The sequence below is a fragment of the Sceloporus undulatus genome, chromosome 4 (assembly GCF_019175285.1).
Source record: "Sceloporus undulatus isolate JIND9_A2432 ecotype Alabama chromosome 4, SceUnd_v1.1, whole genome shotgun sequence".
Classification (NCBI taxonomy): Eukaryota; Metazoa; Chordata; class Lepidosauria; order Squamata; family Phrynosomatidae; genus Sceloporus; species Sceloporus undulatus.
In genome coordinates, this window is record NC_056525.1 from 49024940 (window position 1) to 49045371 (window position 20432).

The 20432-nt window shown below is 41.4% G+C and overlaps 1 protein-coding gene across 1 annotated transcript in view; it reads left to right on the top strand.

Moving 5' to 3' along the window:
* Positions 1–20432, top strand: part of PTPN22 (protein tyrosine phosphatase non-receptor type 22) — a 58546-nt gene that overhangs the window by 8255 nt on the left and 29859 nt on the right. The window contains exons 2-8 of the mRNA XM_042466377.1: positions 7534–7642; positions 9374–9450; positions 12533–12628; positions 13436–13474; positions 15520–15591; positions 15693–15791; positions 17022–17164. Coding sequence (XP_042322311.1) covers positions 7534–7642; positions 9374–9450; positions 12533–12628; positions 13436–13474; positions 15520–15591; positions 15693–15791; positions 17022–17164 — 635 coding nt within the window. The remainder of the gene's footprint in view (positions 1–7533; positions 7643–9373; positions 9451–12532; positions 12629–13435; positions 13475–15519; positions 15592–15692; positions 15792–17021; positions 17165–20432) is intronic.

Sequence of the window (20432 nt, forward strand, 5' to 3'; positions counted from 1 at the left end):
AGGCCTGGCCTCTCTCCCCCTCAAGATGGTGGTTGGAGGAGGGCTCTTTGTCTTCCAGGCCAAAATGTCCTCCATTTTGATCATGCCTTAGAAACATGCATTTTTTCACGTGTCCTCTATTTTTATAAAAACGTGTCCTACATTTGAAAATGTTGTCCTACATTTGTCCCGGTTTGGTGGTCCTGGCTTATGGCAACCCTACTTTTTACAGAGTCTTTTTATGCTACTCATCCCCTATGTTCTCTTTCATCCTCTGTTTAGCTGGAAGTATAATCATCATCACTGAAAGAATGGTGAAGGAGAGATGGAGAAAAATAGACTTTTGGTATCAGGTTGCAGCAGCATGTCTGCAATAAACAATGCACTAATTTTATACTGATTTTATTCAATAGATAATACTGTAACCTGTACAACAGGCAGCAATGGCCCCACTGATGTTCATCCCTCTGAGGTATCACCTGGTGCAGTCCTCATCTCCCCGCACACTCAGCCCTAGTGATGCCCCGTTCATTCATAAGGATACAACATAAGCTCCACATGAGCTTGCCTGTATAGAGAGATAACCTTTGGATGCCTACTCCAGTGCCATTTTAACATGACAGCTTTTGTATTCTCCTAGGCCTTTAAACAACATTATATGAGAAATGGTTTTTTGCTGCTTCATTGGATCCAAGATCCATCAATGTGCAACTCCAAAAGTGGTGGGCAAAATGCATTCCCACAGAGCACATGCAGCCCTTAGGATTATTTTTGTGGTTCCCAGACTTAAAAAGGCAAAACCTCTCCATCAATTTTTTTCCAAAATATTTTTTTTTGCTCCAAAATGTACTTAAGGAGATGCTGAGGGCATTTACACCATGTTTGGAGGCTCCATAGGCCCTCTGAGACATCAATAAAATGAAAAAACACCCCCTCTATTGCTAACCTCCCCTCTCCAAATGTCACAAAGAGATGTGACAGACATTTTCACCACATTTTGGGAACACCCTGGGCCAGTGTAGACCAATGAAGGCCTTTTTGAAATGGGACATGAGCAAGAGTGACTTCTGATCACATCCTGCTGTTAAAAAAGACCTCTCCTGTGCCTAAAATGGCCCAGGAAGACCCCAAATATGATGAAAAAGCTCACTCCCATGCCACCTGGAAAGTGGGGCAAAATATTTACATTAATTTTTAGGATGCTGGTGCAGAGGAGTGGTGTGTGGCCCTCCAAGGTCTCCTGGTGAGCAATGTGACCCCAGCCTTCCAGTTATCCAACTATTACAATGATGGAGCTATGTCACTGACAAGATACAGTGGGGCAGTGTGCAAAGGGAGCTGTCATGTTTCAAAGAGTACAGTGGTCAGACCCTGCTGGCTTCCCTTTAAATCAGACCTGCACAACCTGGCAGTAGGTAGAGGCCAAAATGAAAATAAGTAAAACCTCTTCAGGCTGCATCTAGATTTTAATTAATTGATAATTAATTTATTATTATTATTTAATATTATTAATAGTAATTCTGTTCTCCTCCTCCTGTCCTCGGGAGAAAACTGAGTGGTGGCAGAGCCTTGCAGGGCAAGTGTTCGCTCCTCTTCTTCCTCCACTGCCCAGCAGCGGTGAAGCTTTCAGGAGTGAGCATTCACTCTTCTTCCTTCTCCACCACCTGATCTTCTCTTTGGCAGAAAGCTCAGTGGTGGAGGAGCCTTCAGGGGTAAATGTTCACCCTTCCCCTTCCTCCTCCAGCTGATCCCCACTGTGGAAGAAGACTGAGCAACGGAGGAGCCTTGAAGTTGTTCCACATCCTTGTGGGCCACCCAAAATCCTTTGGTTGGGCCGCATGTGGCCCCTGAGCCATATGTTGTGCAGGCCTGCTCTAAATCAAGCTGTAGTGGTGCCATTACTGCTTGCAGAGTATGCTTCCATATTTTTGTGCTGCTATAGGTTCCTAGAGATTGCAGTGGAATGGGGAAAAAAGGAAGAAGGCCTGTACTGTGGACATCGATGGCCTGTTGTGCTGTATTCAAGTCTTGCTTTAATTACTACAGACAACAGATCTTACAATGAGAGTCACTTGAAAGAAATTTAGGCTAAGCCTTTAGGAATGTTTGGGTCTAAAGGCGTCTGTCTCACTCAAGGACTTGGGCCAGATGACCTCCAGGACTCACAGAGCACGTACTGTCTTGTAAAGAGCTTCTGACTCATCTGTCATTTTCCTCCTTTACAGCTCCCTATTCTGCATTTTTGGGGGCAGTGTAATATTTTCTTGAGTCTGAAGTTATCTTAGTAGGGTGAATGAGGCACACAAGGGTTCAGTGTCTGGCAAAACTGTTCTGTAAGTTGATAAACATCCATGAAAACACACACACATATACAAAATATGTAGAGTGAGGAGAGACAGGGACAGATGTTTCAACACTGGTTCTGATCCCTATTTAGTTTAAAGCTGTAAAACAGAGGTGTGCAACTGTGGAAGACTAGGAGATGCATTAGCCCCTAAAAGGCTGCAAATTCTTCACTGTACCTGTTCCTGCAGTGCCCCATAAATCCTTCTAGGGGACATGGAGGTATGTTTTGGACCTTTCTGGGCCTCTAGAGGGCATTTTTCATTCATTTATTTTTTTGCAAAAATTCATTTTGACCCTTGGGCAGCCCAGGAGCTCCAAATGTGCAAGAGATACCAGCCATGCCCCTTAGAGATAATTTCTGGACATTTTGAAATAACTTCTTTGACCACGAGGTGGGTGGAAGCTGAACAAACTGCTCATGTGACTCATGGGCCACACTTTGTCCATCCCTGTGCTAAGATGAGGAATTCCTAAAGGACTGGGGAGTTTCTTTTTCCTTTCCTGTTCCGTTTGTTTGTTTATATACAAACACACACACACACACACACACACACACATATATATATTGAAAAAGCAGTTGACAGATTAACAGAACACTTATTAAATAAATCAACTGAAATTAACCAAGGAATAGTAAAAACAAAACAAAATAACAAAAAAGACCACAAAAAAGACCAAACTGATATTAGAATAGCAATGTTCAGAAAGTAAGGAGGTGGTGGTATAGATTTCTCTTGGTAGCAAGTTCTACGACAGTGGGGCCAGTACCAGAAAGTCCTTCCTTCCAGTAGAGGCTAACCTAACCACCTGGTGAATTGAATACTGAGCAGACCTTGTCAGAACATTTAAAATGTCATGATAAGTGGCTTGTATTGGGACAGGTATCATATGAAATACCCAAGACACAAACTATTTAGGGCTTTAAAGGTTAACAACCAAGATTTGAAATGGGCCTGGTAACCAATGGCCACTGCACATACTTCAGAATCAGAGGCATTTGTGATCATTTATCTAAAGTGTTTATATCCATAAACATGTTATTTGACTACTGAATATTTCAGAATATTTCAAAGAATATGCAAGGAAACAAACAAACAAATGTATTAAATGTGTTTGCTTCCAAAACCAAAACTGCATACAAGTCTCCATTCCTCTATGTTCCATAAAAAATAACCTAGCTCTGTTACTACAGTGTGGTAAGATTAACTTTGCTGGAATATATATCACATGGTGTGCTTATATATTTATTGTCTGTTTAGACATGTGCCACTACAGAAGATCTGGGATACATACCTTAAACAAAAGGCTTTACATCATGTCAGTTGCTCATTGCTTTTGTTTGATAATCAGTACTTAAGGTTGAAAATATTAACCTGGAGCCAGAACCAGAAAACAAAACACCAAAGTGCCTAGTCAAAGTCACCATTTGAACATGACAAGTCTTTACAGCTCCTTCCTGTTGAGCAGAATTGATGGCCAGCACAAAATGGCAAAATAATCCAGGAGCTTTGACTGCCCAGACCTGTAATCCTGTTGATTTATGGCATGGAGGCTAGGGACTGAGCCATGGGTTCCTAATTTCAATTCAGCGGCTCCTGTCACAGATATTGACTGGAATCCTGTTGAGGACTAGCATCTTCATATGTGGACATGTACACAGGAATTAGTACTGGGCAGTTTTGTAATATCCACATCCAGTAATGGGCTGTTGTTTTACATTACTAGCTGACAAAGTAACCATTGCACAATAGAACCAATACACAATAGGACTGATGTACAACAGGATTGATGTACTCTGGTCCCAATGCACATTGCATAGGTCCCGATGTTCATCAGACACCAGTGCACATTAGACATTCTTGCTGGTGTCCTGTTACACATCTTCACAATTCATTAACAGGGTTTCTTAGCATCTCTTAGCTAAGTATATGTAAAGAATGTAGCATAGATGATGATGATTATGGCTTCAGGTGCAATTGGTCCCTTCTGCTGCAGTTCCAATATGCCAGCAGTCACATCGGATCAGTGGCCATGATTCTCCTCCTCTCCCCCTCTTTCCTTTGCTATTCCTAAGCAGTCTTTCTTTTCTTTTCTTATTATTATAGCACATTGTCATAACTATTGATTTGAATTAAACATAAAAACAAAAAACAAAAAGCTGTGTTGGGTAGGGCATAGGGCAGGGAAGCAGTTTTAAGGAGGCTGCGTGGAAAAGAGCATGCAGAACCATATATCACCAAAGCAGCATCTTTGTGCTATTACAGAGAAATGTGATATTTAATGTTCCCAAACTGGTATGTTTCTGCTTCCTTGTTGTTTGTTTGTTGCTGTGTGCCTTCAAGTTATTTCCGATGTATGGCGACCCTAAAGTGAACCTATCATGGAGTTTTCTTGGCAGGTTTTGTTCAGAAGAGGCTTGCCATTGCCTTCCCCAGAGGCTAAGAGCATGTAACTAGCACAAGGTCACCCAATGGTTTTCATTACACTAACACAATTGCAGAAACACAGAAGGCTGGTTGATAAAGTCCTAGGTTAAGTGGGGCAATTTTAAGTCCAAAAGACATGGGATTGTATTACACTCTATTTTGAGCACTGCCTTTGGCACAGTGTAGATATACAGTATTCATTAACAGGTCCCACTATTAATATATTTGATTAGCAGGCCCTGACAAAGTGTGCCAATTAACAAAAACTCTGTAATCTTCTAGTGGAAGGTTTCTTGCCACTGCAGTAATTAAGAAGATGCACATTGCTAGCTTAGTTATACGGCAGTGATGTAATGCTATGGATGCTAGATTTAGTATCATTTCAAAATGATACAAGATTTCTGGGAAGTCATTAGAAAGATAAGTGAAGAGGTGCTAATATGTGCAGCATGGGTAGTGCCATTAAATGATTTGTGAAACTGTGCTTTAGAAAAGAAAAAAACACACAATTGGTTGCCAAGCTTAAAGCATGTTGTAGAATGCTTATTGCAAAAGGTGGAAACATGATAGCATTCTCTTGAAAAATTGAATAGAAATGAGTAAGAACAGATATTACTAGGACATGGTTGGGCAGTGATGGATCTATGATTGATTTAGTTAACAACTGGGCGAATGTGCATGGTTTTAGAAGAGAAATAAACCTAGAGAAAATACATGGAAACCATATTGACAGCATTGTAAAGAGAAATTGGGATTAAAAGAACACATCAAAAATCTGTTTAGGGTCGGGATTATATCATTATAATGTGTCCCAATCCTTTTTTTTTTTAAAAATAAAAGAATATTTCAGATTATAAATGTCAGGAATCAGTGGGTAAGAATCAATTGTGTTCTTCATGCATGACAACAAAGTGGGAGGAAATAAGCAAGCACAAGTGAATTACTGTGCTTCTGAATCTGCTGTGAATACACAGAAAGGAACTTGTGCAGGCAAGACTCTCGCAAGCTGTTTTGTTTTGAATCTGGAATTTACCTTCTGCAAGTTTTTTTTTTTTTGCAGGAAGTGGAGCAACAGGAAGTGAACTGAATTGCACTTCTTTTGGCCTCACTTTTGATTAAAGATGCAAAACTGTCTCTAAATTATGGTTTCTCATTAGAAAGCTGAAGCTGCTTTCAGGAATTTATGGAGCAAAGTGAATTCCAGAATTCTTTGAGAGAATGAGGCTCATGGTGACTTTGGTGGGTACTTAGGCATGCTTCTGCACTCCAGAAATTATCCAGTTTGACACCACTTTAAATGCCCTGACTCAGTGCTATGGAATTTTGGGAAATGTAGCTTTTTCTACCAGAGAGCTCTGGTGGTGCAATATACTACATTTCCCAGGATTCCACAGCATTGCCAACTGGGACAGTTAACAAAATATATTAAAGCACAACATTTTCCCAGTTTCCAGAAAATAGAAGATAATGGATTCTAATTCATTAGATGAAGTAGTAATCTTATGCCAGTACTTCTTATTCAGCAGGTTCTGCAGGCCAAACAATTTTTACATAACGTGGGAAATGTACAATTTTATCCTCTGCCTGGAGTGACAACAGAAAGGTGGGGGTACAAATGTATGAATAAATAGATTGTTCCAATAAATACCTGTACCTTTGACTGAAGCTACAGGAGGAAGGGATGATGAAAACACTTCCCCATAACATTGATTAATAACATTAATTACTTAATCAATTTATATTTGTCTTAAGTTGCCTTAAGTCCTTTATTGTTGTTGTGTGCTTTCAAGTCGTTTCCGACTAATGGTAACGCTAAGGTGAACATGGGGTTTTCCTGGCGAATTTCTTCAGAGGAGGTTTGCCTTTGCCATCCTCTGACGCTGAGAGACTGTGACTTGCTCAGGGTCACCCAGTGGGTTTCATAGCCAAGCTGGGATTCAAACCGTCATAGTCCAATGCTCAAATGACTACACTACACTGGCTCTCTGCCTTGAGTCCCAATATCTGAGAAAAGGTGAAATATGAATGAATGACACCATTTCCCCTAATATAAATAAGCATCCTTGAGGCTAGTGTTAGTGTCACCTTTGGGGCATGGTGGGGAGAACTAAACATATATTACTTTACCTTACCTCATACCAGGGTTCACTGAAGCATTAAGGAGGAAATTGTTATTATACACACACACGCACACACACATATTTTATATATAGCAAATGTGATAACTTCAACATTCTAAAAAATCTGGGTGAATTCTTTGAATGTTTGTACTAATTCTCTTGTTAATGCACAGCAGGGTTCTGGTTATGTGCACTGTGACTGGAGTTAATTCAGAAACATGGGTATTGATCTGGAAGAAAGGCATTTGGCAAAAATATTGTTAACACTTAATTACTCTTGAACTGCCTCATTTTCTTTCTTTCTTTCTTTCTTTCTTTCTTTTTTTTTTTTTTGGTCAGTAGATTAGAGATTTTCATATTTTCCAGACACCTTTGAGCAGAATGTGATTCCACTACATCTATTCAAGGGCTGCAGAAATTCTGTGTGAATGGGTAATTTTCTCTGAAGCCACATCAGATGAGCAAAATCAAGCTATACATGGTTCCTACTCAACACACAAAATTTCCACTCCTCTAAATCCTCCCACAGCAAAGTAATGACAACTCTTTCGTTCTTGCTGTTGTTGTCTAAAGCAAGGCTGGTCAGGAAATAATGAGCGATGCAGTCCTGTGGTATACTGTTGACATGTTCTCTGTAATCTTTCTTTATGATTCAACCACAGAAACTGAAAAGGCAATCGGCAACCTACAGAGCAGACAAAATCTACCCGACAGCTACATCTGAGAGCCCAGAAAATGTCAGCAAGAATCGATATAAGGACATCTTGCCATGTAAGCCAAGAATTAAAAAATTTATCACCACAATGTTATGCCATTCCATACAATGTATCAACATGATGATGTGCACTGGGAATATCGGTCCTATGCTTGTTTCATATAATATAAGAAACTTGGATTCTAAGATAACTTAAGGCAATTCATTAAAGGACACTTTCCTAACTTCCTCTTACATAGATCCTCTTGGGGATGATCATGTCCCAAGATCACCTTGGCCAATGTGACATATGATGTAGGAGACTGTGTGTGTGTGTGTGTGTGTGTGTGTGTGTGTGTAAGAGTGAGTGAGTGAGTGAGTGAGTGATATTACTCTCTCCCAGCTGATTCCATGTTTCATTCAAGTTAGCCACCTGAACTTCCAGAAAGGTTTTGTAGGCTGCACAGGGAGGAAGAAAGGTTGAGGAATGCTCCTCTGGTGAACTTTCTTAAGTTTATTAAAGAATGCAAGACACGTGCATGAGCTACATGCACATACACACAAACACACACAGTAGGTGGACAAATAAGCATATATATGAGCCTTCTTCAACTGGCATCTGCCTGCTCACACAAATTTGATGCATGCTTTATGATACAGCTTTCATAGGTTGTTGATAAGATTTATTCAGGGGAGGTTTGCCTTTGCCTTCCTCTTAGGCTGACAAAGTGTGGCTTGCCCAAGGGCATCCAGTGAGTTTCCATGGTCAAGTGGGGATTTGAACCCTGTTTTCCCAGAGTCCTAGTCGTACACCACACTGGCTCTCTATTTTTTGTATGTATTGATTACATTATATCCCACCATTGCTGCTGTGAGCATAAAACAGCATAAATGGATCTGCTCTACCCCACTGAGGTAAACTTTGCTGGGTAGAGAAGACACCCAAGGTCATCCAGTGTAGCTCATTATACACCTACTTGATAGGTGGATGCACAGTTGTGATGTGAAGGACAGTACCTTTGAAAAGGGCCATCCTTGTCCATTCTCTTTTTCAAGAATATTTATGTGGATGATGGTACATTAGAAGGGGAGGGCTACCTCTCTGTTGCTAGCAGACTAGTTAGTTTCATTTATTTATTTATGTATTTAATGTATGAGAGCTAGCATGGTGTAGTGGTTAGAGCACTGGACTAAGATTCTGGAGACAAATGTCCAAATCCTGTCCCAGCCATGAAAATTCACTGGGCTCAGCCTCAGAGGATGGCAGTGGCAAATCCCTTCTTGCCCAGAAAATCCTGTGATAGGTTCACCTTCGGGTCACCATAAGTCAGAAATTATTTGAAAGCGTACAACTACAACAATTTAATGTATATCCTGTCTTTGTTTTGATACAGGAAGCAAGGCCTGAATGGATGAGTGAACGTACTATGTGTGTGTGTTAATGATGGAAGGAGTCTGTGCATATTAATGCTTATACAGAAACTGAAGGGGATGCCAGCCCTGATTATTATGGCCACTGTTAGCCTAGGCTTCTTCTCCCATGTCTAACTCCTCCAGTGTCTCCCACCTTTATTCTAAGGGATTTTTCTGATAATTTTTAAAAAGTTACCTTTTTCTTAATGGCAGTACTAAAACGTATATTTCCATACAAGTGTTTGGAATGCCTATTACGTTGGGCTTGTCTTGGGCAATAACACTGAAGGGTAACCTCAGACAACATCTCTCACAATGAATCTTAATTTGAATTGGCTGTTCTAGGATACTTTATCAGTTGATAGTCTTTACTTTTTCTCTATTGCATCTTTCAGATGATCACAGCAGAGTGAAGCTCTCCCTTATCACATCAGATAAAGATTCTCATTATATCAATGCCAGTTTCATCAAGGTAAGGCATCATGGATATAATGTTCTCTTGGCTGTAGCACATAGTTCCCATCAACTTCAATTTTTGCTTGTGGAAAATAGAAGCACAAGCTATGAATCTTCTAGGCTATAGTGTGACCATAGCCCTGTCTGTGCCAGGACCTAAAGGGTATAATGGGAAAAGTATTTCTCTGAACAAAGAACTCCATGGTGTGATGGGTTAATAAACAGATCATAGAATCAAAGAATCATAGAGTTGGAATGGACTATAAGGTCATATAGTAAAAAGTCTTCTGTATTGCAAACAGTAAAATATTACAGAAAAACCATAGGTATTAGCATAAAGATATGTGCAGATAAATGCCATCATCCACAAACATTGGCATAACATTAACAGTGTCCTGCCCCAAAACTTCATGGGCTTCAGCTTAATTTGTTTACTAATTAAACATACCAGTCCCCTCTTTCATATCAACCTCATTTACCCAGACCCCTATATTGTTCTGGTCTCATCTCTACTTTCTATTTCCCACCAGCAGACTCTAAGAAAATTCCTCCCACACACATCCACTCATTCCTGCACCAGGCAACAAACATCCCTTTGAACCACCACCAATTATTTCCACTAGTACTATGCTTCCCTTCATTCTTATCATATCCCAATATACAGTGGGCCCTTTGTATACGTGGGGGATGCGTTCTACCCTCCCCCTGCATATGGGAAAAAACCATGGGACCTCATGTCCCATTGATTTCAATGGCAGTGCAATCCTCTGTGCGCCACTGCATGTGCGCCATTTTATCCCCCTGGACTTGCCGTCCATGTTTGCTCAAGTCCATGTATGGCAAGCCCACATATGCCACAGGCTGACTGTACTCTAACATTGATATAATTCTTCTACATATCTAGAACACTAGATAATAACTTTTTAAAGAGGAAGGTGATGGGCTCCTCCTTTGCTTGACGTTTTCAACAGAGATTGGGTGATCATCTATGAAGGTGGGTTTCCTACACCTTCAAAGGTTAGTGTCAGAATCTGACATATTCTGACATAAAATGGTTATTGTTGTAATAACCCATCTTCAAAAAGGGGAAAAAAGAGGATCCCAACAATTATCATCCAGTCAGTCTGACAGCAATACCAGGAAAGATTCTAGAGCAGATCATTAAACAGAGAGTCTGTGAACATCTAGAACAAGGGTAGGCAACCTGCGGCCCGCGGGCTGAATGCGGCCCGGCAAGGCCTTGGGACCGGCCCCTGCCCGGTCCTGCCGCCGATTGCCGCCGGAGCCTTTGGCCTCTCGCATGAGGGCATGGGGCCTTTGGCCTATCAGGAGGAGGCGGGCAAGGGGGTCAAGCGGCAGGCAAGGGGGGCATTTGTCTATAGAAGCCTCCAAAACATGCATTTATATTAACATTTTTTTAAAAATCAGCAGTTATTTTGCGTGTCCTCCATTTTTTAGAAAAAAGTGTCCTCCATTTGAAAATTTTGTCCTATATTTGTCCCAGTTTATTTATTTAATTAATTTTTTAAAAAATTATTTAATTATTTAATTATTGGCTTCGGCCCCCCAGTTGTCTGAGGGACAGCAATCCGGCCCCTGGCTCAAAAAGCTTGCCTACCCCTGATCTAGAAAGCAATGCCATAATCACAAAAAGTCAACATGGGTTTCAGAGAAACAAGTCATGCCAAACAAATCTGATCTCTTTCGTTGATAAAATTACCAGCTTGGTAGATGAAGGGAATGCTGTGGATATAGTATATATTGATTTCAGTAAGGCCTTTGACAAGGTTTCCCATGATATTCTTGCAAACAAGCTTGTAAAATGTGGGCTAGACAAAGTAACTGTTAAATGGATCTGTAATTGGTTGACCGGCCGAACCCAAAGGGTACTCAGCAATGGCTCTTTTTCCTCCTGGAGGGAAGTGACCAGTGGGGTCCCACAGGGCTCTGTCCTGGGCCCAGTGTTATTCAACATCTTTTTTATCAATGACCTGGATGACAGAATTGGGAGCACACTTATCAAATTTGCAGATGACACCAAATTAGGAGGAATAGTTAATACTCCAGAGGACAGGACCAACATTCAAAATGATCTGAATAGACTAGAAAGCTGGGCCAAAGCTAACAAAATGAAATTCAACACAGAGAAATGTAAGGTACTGCACTTAGGGCAGAAAAATGAAATGCACAGATATAGGATGGGAGACACATTGCTGAATGAAAGAACATGTGAAAGAGATCTAGGAGTCCAAGTAGACCATAAGTTGAACATGAGTCAACAGTGTGATGCGGCAGCTAAAAAGGCCAATGCAATTCTAGGCTGCATCAATAAAAGTATAGTGTCTAGATCAAGAGAAGTAATAGTGCCACTGTATTCTGCTCTGGTCAGGCCTCACCTGGAATATTGTGTCCAGTTCTGGGCACCACAATTCAAAAAGGACATTGAGAAACTGGAGCGTGTCCAAAGGAGGGCGACTAAAATGGTGAAAGGTCTGGAAACCTTGCCCTATGAGGAACGACTTAGGGAGCTGGGGATGTTTAGCCTGGAGAAGAGAAGGTTAAGAGGTGATATGATCGCCCTGTTTAAATATTTGAAAGGATGTCATATTGAAGAGGGAGAAAGCTTGTTTTCTGCTGCTCCAGAGAACAGGACCCGGAACAATGGATGCAAGCTACAGGAAAAGAGATTCCACCTCAACATTAGGAAGAACTTCCTGACAGTAAGGGCTGTTCAACAGTGGAACAAACTCCCCCGGAGTGTAGTGGAGTCTCCTTCCTTGGAGGTCTTTAAGCAGAGGCTAGATGGCCATCTGTTGGGGATGCTTTGATTTGGATTTCCTGCATGGCAGGGGGTTGGACTGGATGGCCCTTGCGGTCTCTTCCAACTCTATGATTCTATGATTCTATACTCTAGGCAAGTGTTCTCTTCTTTCAGTTCTCCTCATTTAACAGCACCATGAGGTCAGACAACCTCCTCCTCCAATAATCTTCTGAACTGGACAAATATGACATCAAGCAAAATACCACAGAGTGGACTGGACCTGGATGCTTTTTAAGGAGTGGTGGAAGCTTAACTTTCTCCCCTTTCTCTTTTTTAGGGTGTGTACGAGCCAAAGACCTACATAGCTACCCAAGGTCCTCTTTCCACAACTGTTGTGGACTTCTGGAGGATGATCTGGGAGTATAAAGTCTTGGTAAGGTGCAAATGATTACTAATGTTTATTCTTTCCATTTTTACATTAAAACAATTGCCACTTGCTAAATAACATCTATATTTATCCAGTCAGCTCCTCAGGGTAGCAGGCTCTTTCTATCAGCTACAGGCTTTTTTGTGGCTTTTCAGCAAGTTTATTATAAGAGTATAGCTATGTGTGCAAAAGAGAATGAGAGAAAGTGCAAGAACTTTAGACCACTGCTTCTTAATCTCTAGCCACCCAGACACTGAGAATTTCACTTCCAGAGTCCTTGACCATTGGTGGCTTCTGGGACCTGAAGACTAAAGGAACTAGAAGATCAAGAGCTGAGAACAGGTGCTTCAGACTGTCAGAGCTGATCTCACAAACACAACATGTATGGTACCCTGCCTTTTTAAATGGAAAGTAGGGAGACTTCCCTGTAACAGAGAGGAAGCCAAGGGAGCCAACCCAGTGAACCTGAGTCTTTTGCCTTCACTGGTAAATAAGAACCTAGCTACATAATGCCAGAACTACACCAGTTTATTCACTCACCCTGAGTTAAGGGAAGTCAAATCTACATTCAACTAAATGTTACAACTCAAAAAGGAAAATTAAGTAAATGTTTCCTGGTTATTGTTTTGTTCTCAGGATCTGAGATATCCAGCTATATAGAGAAAATATTTATCCAGAAATCTAAATCCTCCTACCCCTCAAAACTTTTCTGCACATGACAGTTCTGGCCAATGGCCTTTTAAACTATTGACCTGATCAGAAATCTGATGTTTTTCCTTGTGGTACTCAAAATGCTCTTTTCTATCTCTCCAGATTGTAGTAATGGCCTGCATGGAATTTGAAATGGGGAAAGTAAGTATTATACCCAAGATGGTATAGCATCTGCATCATGGAAAAATCTGGGTCTTCTCAGGCATTGGCCAAAAGTCTGTATGATTCAGCATAGCACACTAGTTTCACACGCAGAACTAGGCCACAGCTGGCCATTAACTGCCCCAGGACTTAATGTAGAGCTGTTGTAAAGCGCCCCCCCCCCCCCCGCCACATCCATTCCCTACCTGGTGGAGAGTAGCCAGATGTGAAGTGACTATATCATCCATTGAGGTCCTTTAGCATCCTCTGGGGGTCTTACAGAATGATGTAATCATGTTGTGTCTTGCAATGATTTCCAAAGTGGACAGTACTGGGGGCAATGGAAAGATTCAGGAGGGCAGTGAGGAAAAAGGGGACAGCAGGGGGATAGTGAGGAAAAAGAGTTAAATATTGGGATGCAAGAAAGACAAAGGGAGCCTTTAGCACTATGTTGGGGATGAAGAATTAGAGCACATGGCAGTGGGGGGGGGGGGCAGAGGAAAGCAGCAGCAAAAATGACCTTTCACATTTGGGATCCTACTTAAGCTTTGTGAGCTTTGCAAGGACATTTCTGGCAGGTTGGAGCTGCATTGATGCTCCTGCTTTCTTTTGGCATACAGATTGAGAGAAGAGGTAGCAGAAGAAACAATGTTGGTGAAGGGAGGATTATGTGGGAAAGACATGTCTCAGGGAAACGGGTAGCCAGGGTCGATTCTTCTGAAAGTTTTTTGCCTCTCTCAGATTGAGGGGAGTCCTTTCTTGTTGGGGAGAAAAGAGGGATGCCAGCTGTGCCCCTCTGAACCTTGGCAGAGAAGGATTGAGAGTCCTTCCTCACCAAGGAGAATCCTTTGCAGCTGTTCACCTTAGGAGGAGCAACCAAGAAGCCTCTCATTCACTCCAGCCTTTGCAGCAAGGCTGGTACAGTTGAGGGGCTTCACAGTCACTGCTTTACCGGCTGCTCAGTCGCTGCTCCCTTTGCACCTGGTCACTCTGACAGCAGCAACTAGACTTTCTTTTGCTCAGTGCAGGTGACAGGGAGGAGCAGCCCTGGGCTGCTGCCAGTAGCGTTAGTAAGTGGGTATGGGCTGCCTTGGGTGGCACCGCTGAAGGGGGGTTGACACCTGGTGAGTTCCCCCACCTCCCTGCCACACACCATGTTGCGCAGCAGGCAGGGGAAAGGCCCGGCGCCCCCTGTCCCTGCCCTGCAAGGATTGACGTTCAAGCTGTGTGAAGCAGGGATGGGAACCTCAGGCTCCCTTCCCTCTCTGCCATGTGCAGCTTTACTCCAAAGTAAAGATGTGTGGGTCAGGGAGGGAGGGGCTTCTTTTGGCTGCACCCCTAAAGCTGCACCCAAAGGCCCTCCCCACACACTCTGGTGTTGGATGCCGCTGGCTGCTGCCACCAATGTATTTGTAGGTGAGAAACTGAGGTAGAGGAGGAGATAGTGGCAGCTGGGCACAGTTGAGGTACATGCCACTGGCTGCCGGCTGCACAAATGGTAGACCTAATATCAAAAAATAGGAGTTGGGGGCACTAGAGCTGTCACCCTAAAAGAAAGAGGGTAGTAGCCTGAAAAAGTGTGAGGACCACTTGTCTACAGGAACATAGCCATAACCTCTCCAAGCTCCTCCAGGCACTGAATGGCTGGGAGGAGCTGCAGCAACTCTATGGTAAGTCCAGGGTGTGAACTTTGATCTGTGTGGAGGAAGGAAATAGCAACTTCGGCAATGCAAAATAAAATAAAATAAAATAAAATAAAAAAACTTAAACAAGCATGACGTTGACTTAAATCTGAGTATTGCAGCCATTGTTAACCACTGGCTATCCCTAGGGTTTGCAAGTAAATAAGTAACGGGGTTGACTATAATGACTGTTATATATTTTAACTGTTTGTCTCTGAGAGCAGCCATTCTTCTTTTGAGTCTCAATTGTGTGTGTGAGGCTCCCTCTGAGTGGAAATTAGTTGTTGTGCTGGGGGAAGGTATGAAAGTTTGACAGGACAGGAAGACAGATAACCACAGCCTCTGTCTACATTTTTCCAACAGAAAAAATGTGAGCGATACTGGGTGGATGCAGATGAGTCCCCTCTCCAGTTAGGTTCCTTTACTCTTTTTTGTGTAAGTATATTTTCCTCGCTCCCATTTAATTCATAGTCTGTGTTCTGCTTGATGGAAATAATTGCTGTCCAAATGTCATACCAGGTTTTTTTTTTCTATAGGAGGCTGAAGAAAAAAGAAGTGACTATGTGATTCGTATTCTGAAAGCCAAACTGAATGACAGTGTAAGTGCAGGACAGCCCAGCAAATGGGAACATACAGTGAGTTTGCTAGGGGCATTCCATGCAAAAAATGTGAATCACAAACACAATGAGAGTAAATTTTGTTGCTGTCATTGGCAAACACATTTCTATGAATTATTTTGTGGTTTCAGTCCAGCATTTTCTTAAAATAGTATGTAGGATTGTTTGGAGCTTGGGTAGAATAGAGGAGAATACATTATAATTCTAAGATCTTATACGCTAGCAGGAGCTATAACAATTTCATTTATACCAGCAGAATCTTTGCTTCGAAGACCTCAGGCTACAATCCTCCACTGCTTTACCAGATACAGTGTTAGCTGGTGGCTCCAATCTCTGTGAGATGGTGAATTCCTATTGAGTATTAAAAGAGTTATACAAGCTACTGAACACTATTGCCCAAACAGATTCAGCACCCTAGATAGCTCTTTTAAAATTTGGACTAAAGCCTAGTGTGATTCCACTGGAACAAATGGCTTGAAACGAGCAGCATCTAGTCCAAGTGAACAGCTGGTATTGACCAGAAATTTTATTTATTTTATTAATTTATATATCATTTTTTTCTGTCCAAGGTGTAATTGAAGGCAGAATTCCATGCCTGAGCCTGTCTGAATGCAAAGGGGTGCATCTGGTGCATAAATATACTCTTAATCAGTATAAAGGTGAATGAAGATGCTGGTTTAGAAAGCAGAGACTACCATGATGTAAACATCTGTGCTGAATCATAAGCTCTAGATAGAGGTTGAGTCTTTACAGATGTACAGAAAGTTTGACAAATCTTAACATTCTACACACAAATGGCTGCATGTTTATACTGTTGTGTACCTCTAAGTCATTTTTGACTTATGACGAACCTAAGGTGAACCTATCATAAGATATTTTTGGCATGTTTCTTCAGAGGGAGTTTGCCATTGCCATATTCTGAACATGTACATACATTCTGTATATATACTTACAATAATTAGTTAAACACCCACTATCTTCCTCATTCTCAAATAATTCAGGACCACATTTATTAATGCAATTAGTTTTGCAGTGGAGCCAGAGCTCTTGAAAGCAAAGCATGATGATGACTTGCTCCTAATGGGAAAAACTGCTAGAATTGTTTTGATCACATGGATCAACACATGTGCCAGTGTTCTGGGATTCTCCTTAAGAGCATGGCTGATGTAATGAATGCATGTGCTTTAAAATTTCCTACTGCACCACTGAGAATAATTGCTAATGCCTCTTTCTTTTTGCCTTTTGTAGGAAACCAGGACTGTCTATCATTTCCATTATAAACATTGGCCAGATCATGATGTGCCCTCCTCAATTGATCCAATTCTTCAGCTCATAGAGGAGATGCATTGCTACCAAGTACAGAGTGATGCACCTATCTGTGTGCACTGCAGGTGAGGCTGTTTAGCAATGTTTACCATCTTTCTTGAATTCCAACAGTACAGATATACCCTGCTATGCTTTTATAGCTCACAGAAAATACACAGGCCTAAAGTGATCCTTTAGTTCACTGTGTTCACCCAGACCTTTATCTTTGCCTTTTTAAAAATGTTCACTCACTGATCCCATGTCTTGATTCTCTTCCATGCCTCTTGGTTGCATTCTGTTGTCAGACTTCTGTTGTGCATTTGCTCCAGCATTGACACAGTAGGGAATGCTAGCTATGCCTAGCAGTGCCGTGAGACACTTACATTGGCTTAATTCTGTACTCTATAAGTTCAGAAACCTTTAAGAATGAAAGATATCAGAATGTTCTCTTGTATAGTTCTGTTTACAAAGTAGAAGTATCCCTGTGGTTGGAAGTAGATGTGTAAAAAAATTGTTAAAAGGAACCCTTTGTCAGAGGCTTTGTTAACTGAGGCACACTCAGATTACATACCACTGATAGTTAAAACAAAGTGAGATTGCTTGTTAAAAAGGTGTTCCTTGCATATAATCAAACAGTTACAAACTAGAAGTTTGATTATTCAGTGTAACATTTTTGGAGGAAGGATTACACTATCATGAAGAAGGTAAAAGGGGGGAGATTATAAAGATAAAGGACTTGTGGTGGTTTTGCAGTGTGGCATAGAATGAATCAGAGACCTAAACTAAGAGAAAAACCCTGGTTTATGATTATGGTTTGTCAGAAGACAGGAACAAGCCACAGATCCTGGTCTGAATGGCAAGCTATGGATAGAAAGCACCAGGTTTCTTTACCTGCTTCTGCTGGCAGAAGCAGCCAAGTAGATGGGACTGAGAATAGCAATAGTAATAGCAAGTACCGTTTATCAGTGTACTTAAGCGCTCCCTAAGCTGTTTACAAAGTGTAAGCAAACTGCCTCCAACAATCTGGGTACTCATTTTAGCGACCTCAGAAGGATGCAAGCCTGAATTGAGCTTGAGCCCTTTTGCTGGTATCGAACTTGCAACCTTATGGTTTGTGAGTGAGTGGCTGCAGTACAGGCATTAAACCACTGCACCACAGGGGCTCCTCTGGGAAGTGTGACAGACACACTTGCTTGCCCATGGTAAAACAGTATTTTAAAAAATTCTGCTCCATGATGTACAAATTGGCCTTTTAGTATTATACTGAAGAGAAAACATAGTGTTTTAGCTATTTGGGTCATTTAGAGCTTTATGGGTGGAAATAAATGTTTTAAATTGTACCCAGAAGACCATAGGAATTTAATGCAAGTGTTCAGTCAAGGGCATGCTATCTCCAGGAGACAGACTGTACATTCTGTACCAATTCAAGCTCAACAGGCGTTTATTATGTGCAACTGCAAGGCCTGGAGTGTAATTGGGATGTTTGTTTTCCTCCAAAGCATCAAGCAGTGTTGCTATTGAAAACTTGTCATGAGAATCTAATAAGCCAATGATTAATCACAAATAACAAATCCAAAGGCAAAATAGTGTCCTCATTTGCCTCAATATAATATAGTTATATTGGCAGATTTGTGTGACACCTAACAAAATTATGTATCTGTCAGTGCAAATCAGTGGGAGAATCTTAAAAGCCATGGGACAAGCCACATGTCTAAGGTATTCCTTTCTATGAGAGGAAAACTTCACTTGATTTGATGAATGAAAATGTACTGTCTTCCTTCAATGGCTTCCTAAAGTCATAATGGCTAATTCATTTATACGCAGCATTAAAAGTAATCCTCAAGAATACTTTAGTCTCTTAGGAACTAAACAGTCCGGCATTATATGTGGGTGGGGGTGTGGCATGGGGGTGTATGCATGCTGGCTGCCCCCACACTGCTCTCATGCCAGCGTCACACTGTGCATCCATCCGTATGGCGGGGGGCATCATAGTACTCCATTGGCGCAGCGTTTAAATATGCTGCGCCAAAGGAGTGCTGAAAGGCCATGGCGGCGACAGCAAGGGTGCCTTTTTGTCAGTGATAAAAAGAGTGGCATTTTGCCATTCCTTCTAGCGCTGGCAAAGCACCAGATCAGGGCCACGGCATATGTTTGCCGTGGCCCTGATCTGGCAATGAAAGAAGTGGCAGGACACCACTCCAAAGGGATGAACTGTTGAGCCCCTTAGAGTCCTGTTTTAGTCCCTTAGACTCCGTTAGAGTTAGATTTTCTGTAGAAGCCATAAATAACTAGACATGTGAAATAAAGATTCTGCAGTATTGTCACTTGAATAAACAGTTTCCTCACATTTCAACCAATTGCACTGTATGTTTTTTTTAGAAACAAACAAAAAAGCAAAACAGATGGAACTCAAAAAATGTCCCAATTATTTCCCACCTTTTGCCATTAGAATTTTTTTAATAGTAGCCAATATAATGTTGTGGGACAAAAAAAAAATCCTTTGCCATTTTTTCTTTTTAACTTGGATAAAAAACTACTATTCAGTAAAGCAGAAGTGACATAGATTGGCCCCATTCAGGAAGACACTGGAAATCCCACTGGCACTGAGAAATACAAGAAGTTTACATTATATCCCAACCATACTAACACTCCAGACAATGGCATTCCCATTGGGGTTAAAAATATTTCACAAACTCACTCAATATCAATTGGTTTATCCAAGTGCATGATGGTTAGAAAGCAGCAGAACATCAAGCATTAAAACATTCAAAGCCTGATTTGCTCACTCTCTAAAAGAGAACTAGGAAGGAGCCAATCTCATTTGGTTTGGGAAGGGAGTTCTACAATGAGGGTGCAGCTGTGGAAAAGGCCCTGCAACATGTGTCTACCCACACAGTCTCCCTGGGTTATGGAAAATATAACAAGGCCCTCAGTTGTGAATGTAAGTTGCAAGCAGGGTCAGATGGAAGGAACTCCTCAGAATGGATGGATCCTAACCCATTTAGGAAAATATTTGTTTTTGTTTAACTGATTCCTCTTTTACCGTTTCAACCCCAAGGTGGTTTTCATTTTTAAAATACATAAATTAATATTTCATTGGTACTCTTTCTTTCCCTTCCACATTGTAGTACTCATTTATAGTCAGAAGCTATACTAGTCAATGGCTAGACAGACATTGCTGATTTGGGAACCAAAATGAAATGGCTATATATTTGCCTGTCCCTGTTGACTAGTGCAATGAGAACAGGCAATTTTGAATGCAATCCTGTTACACTTGAATGCACTTTCTGTATGTACTGGAGAAGGAAAAAGAGAATAAAATGCTTAGTGGAAATGAGAACTATTTATGCCCCC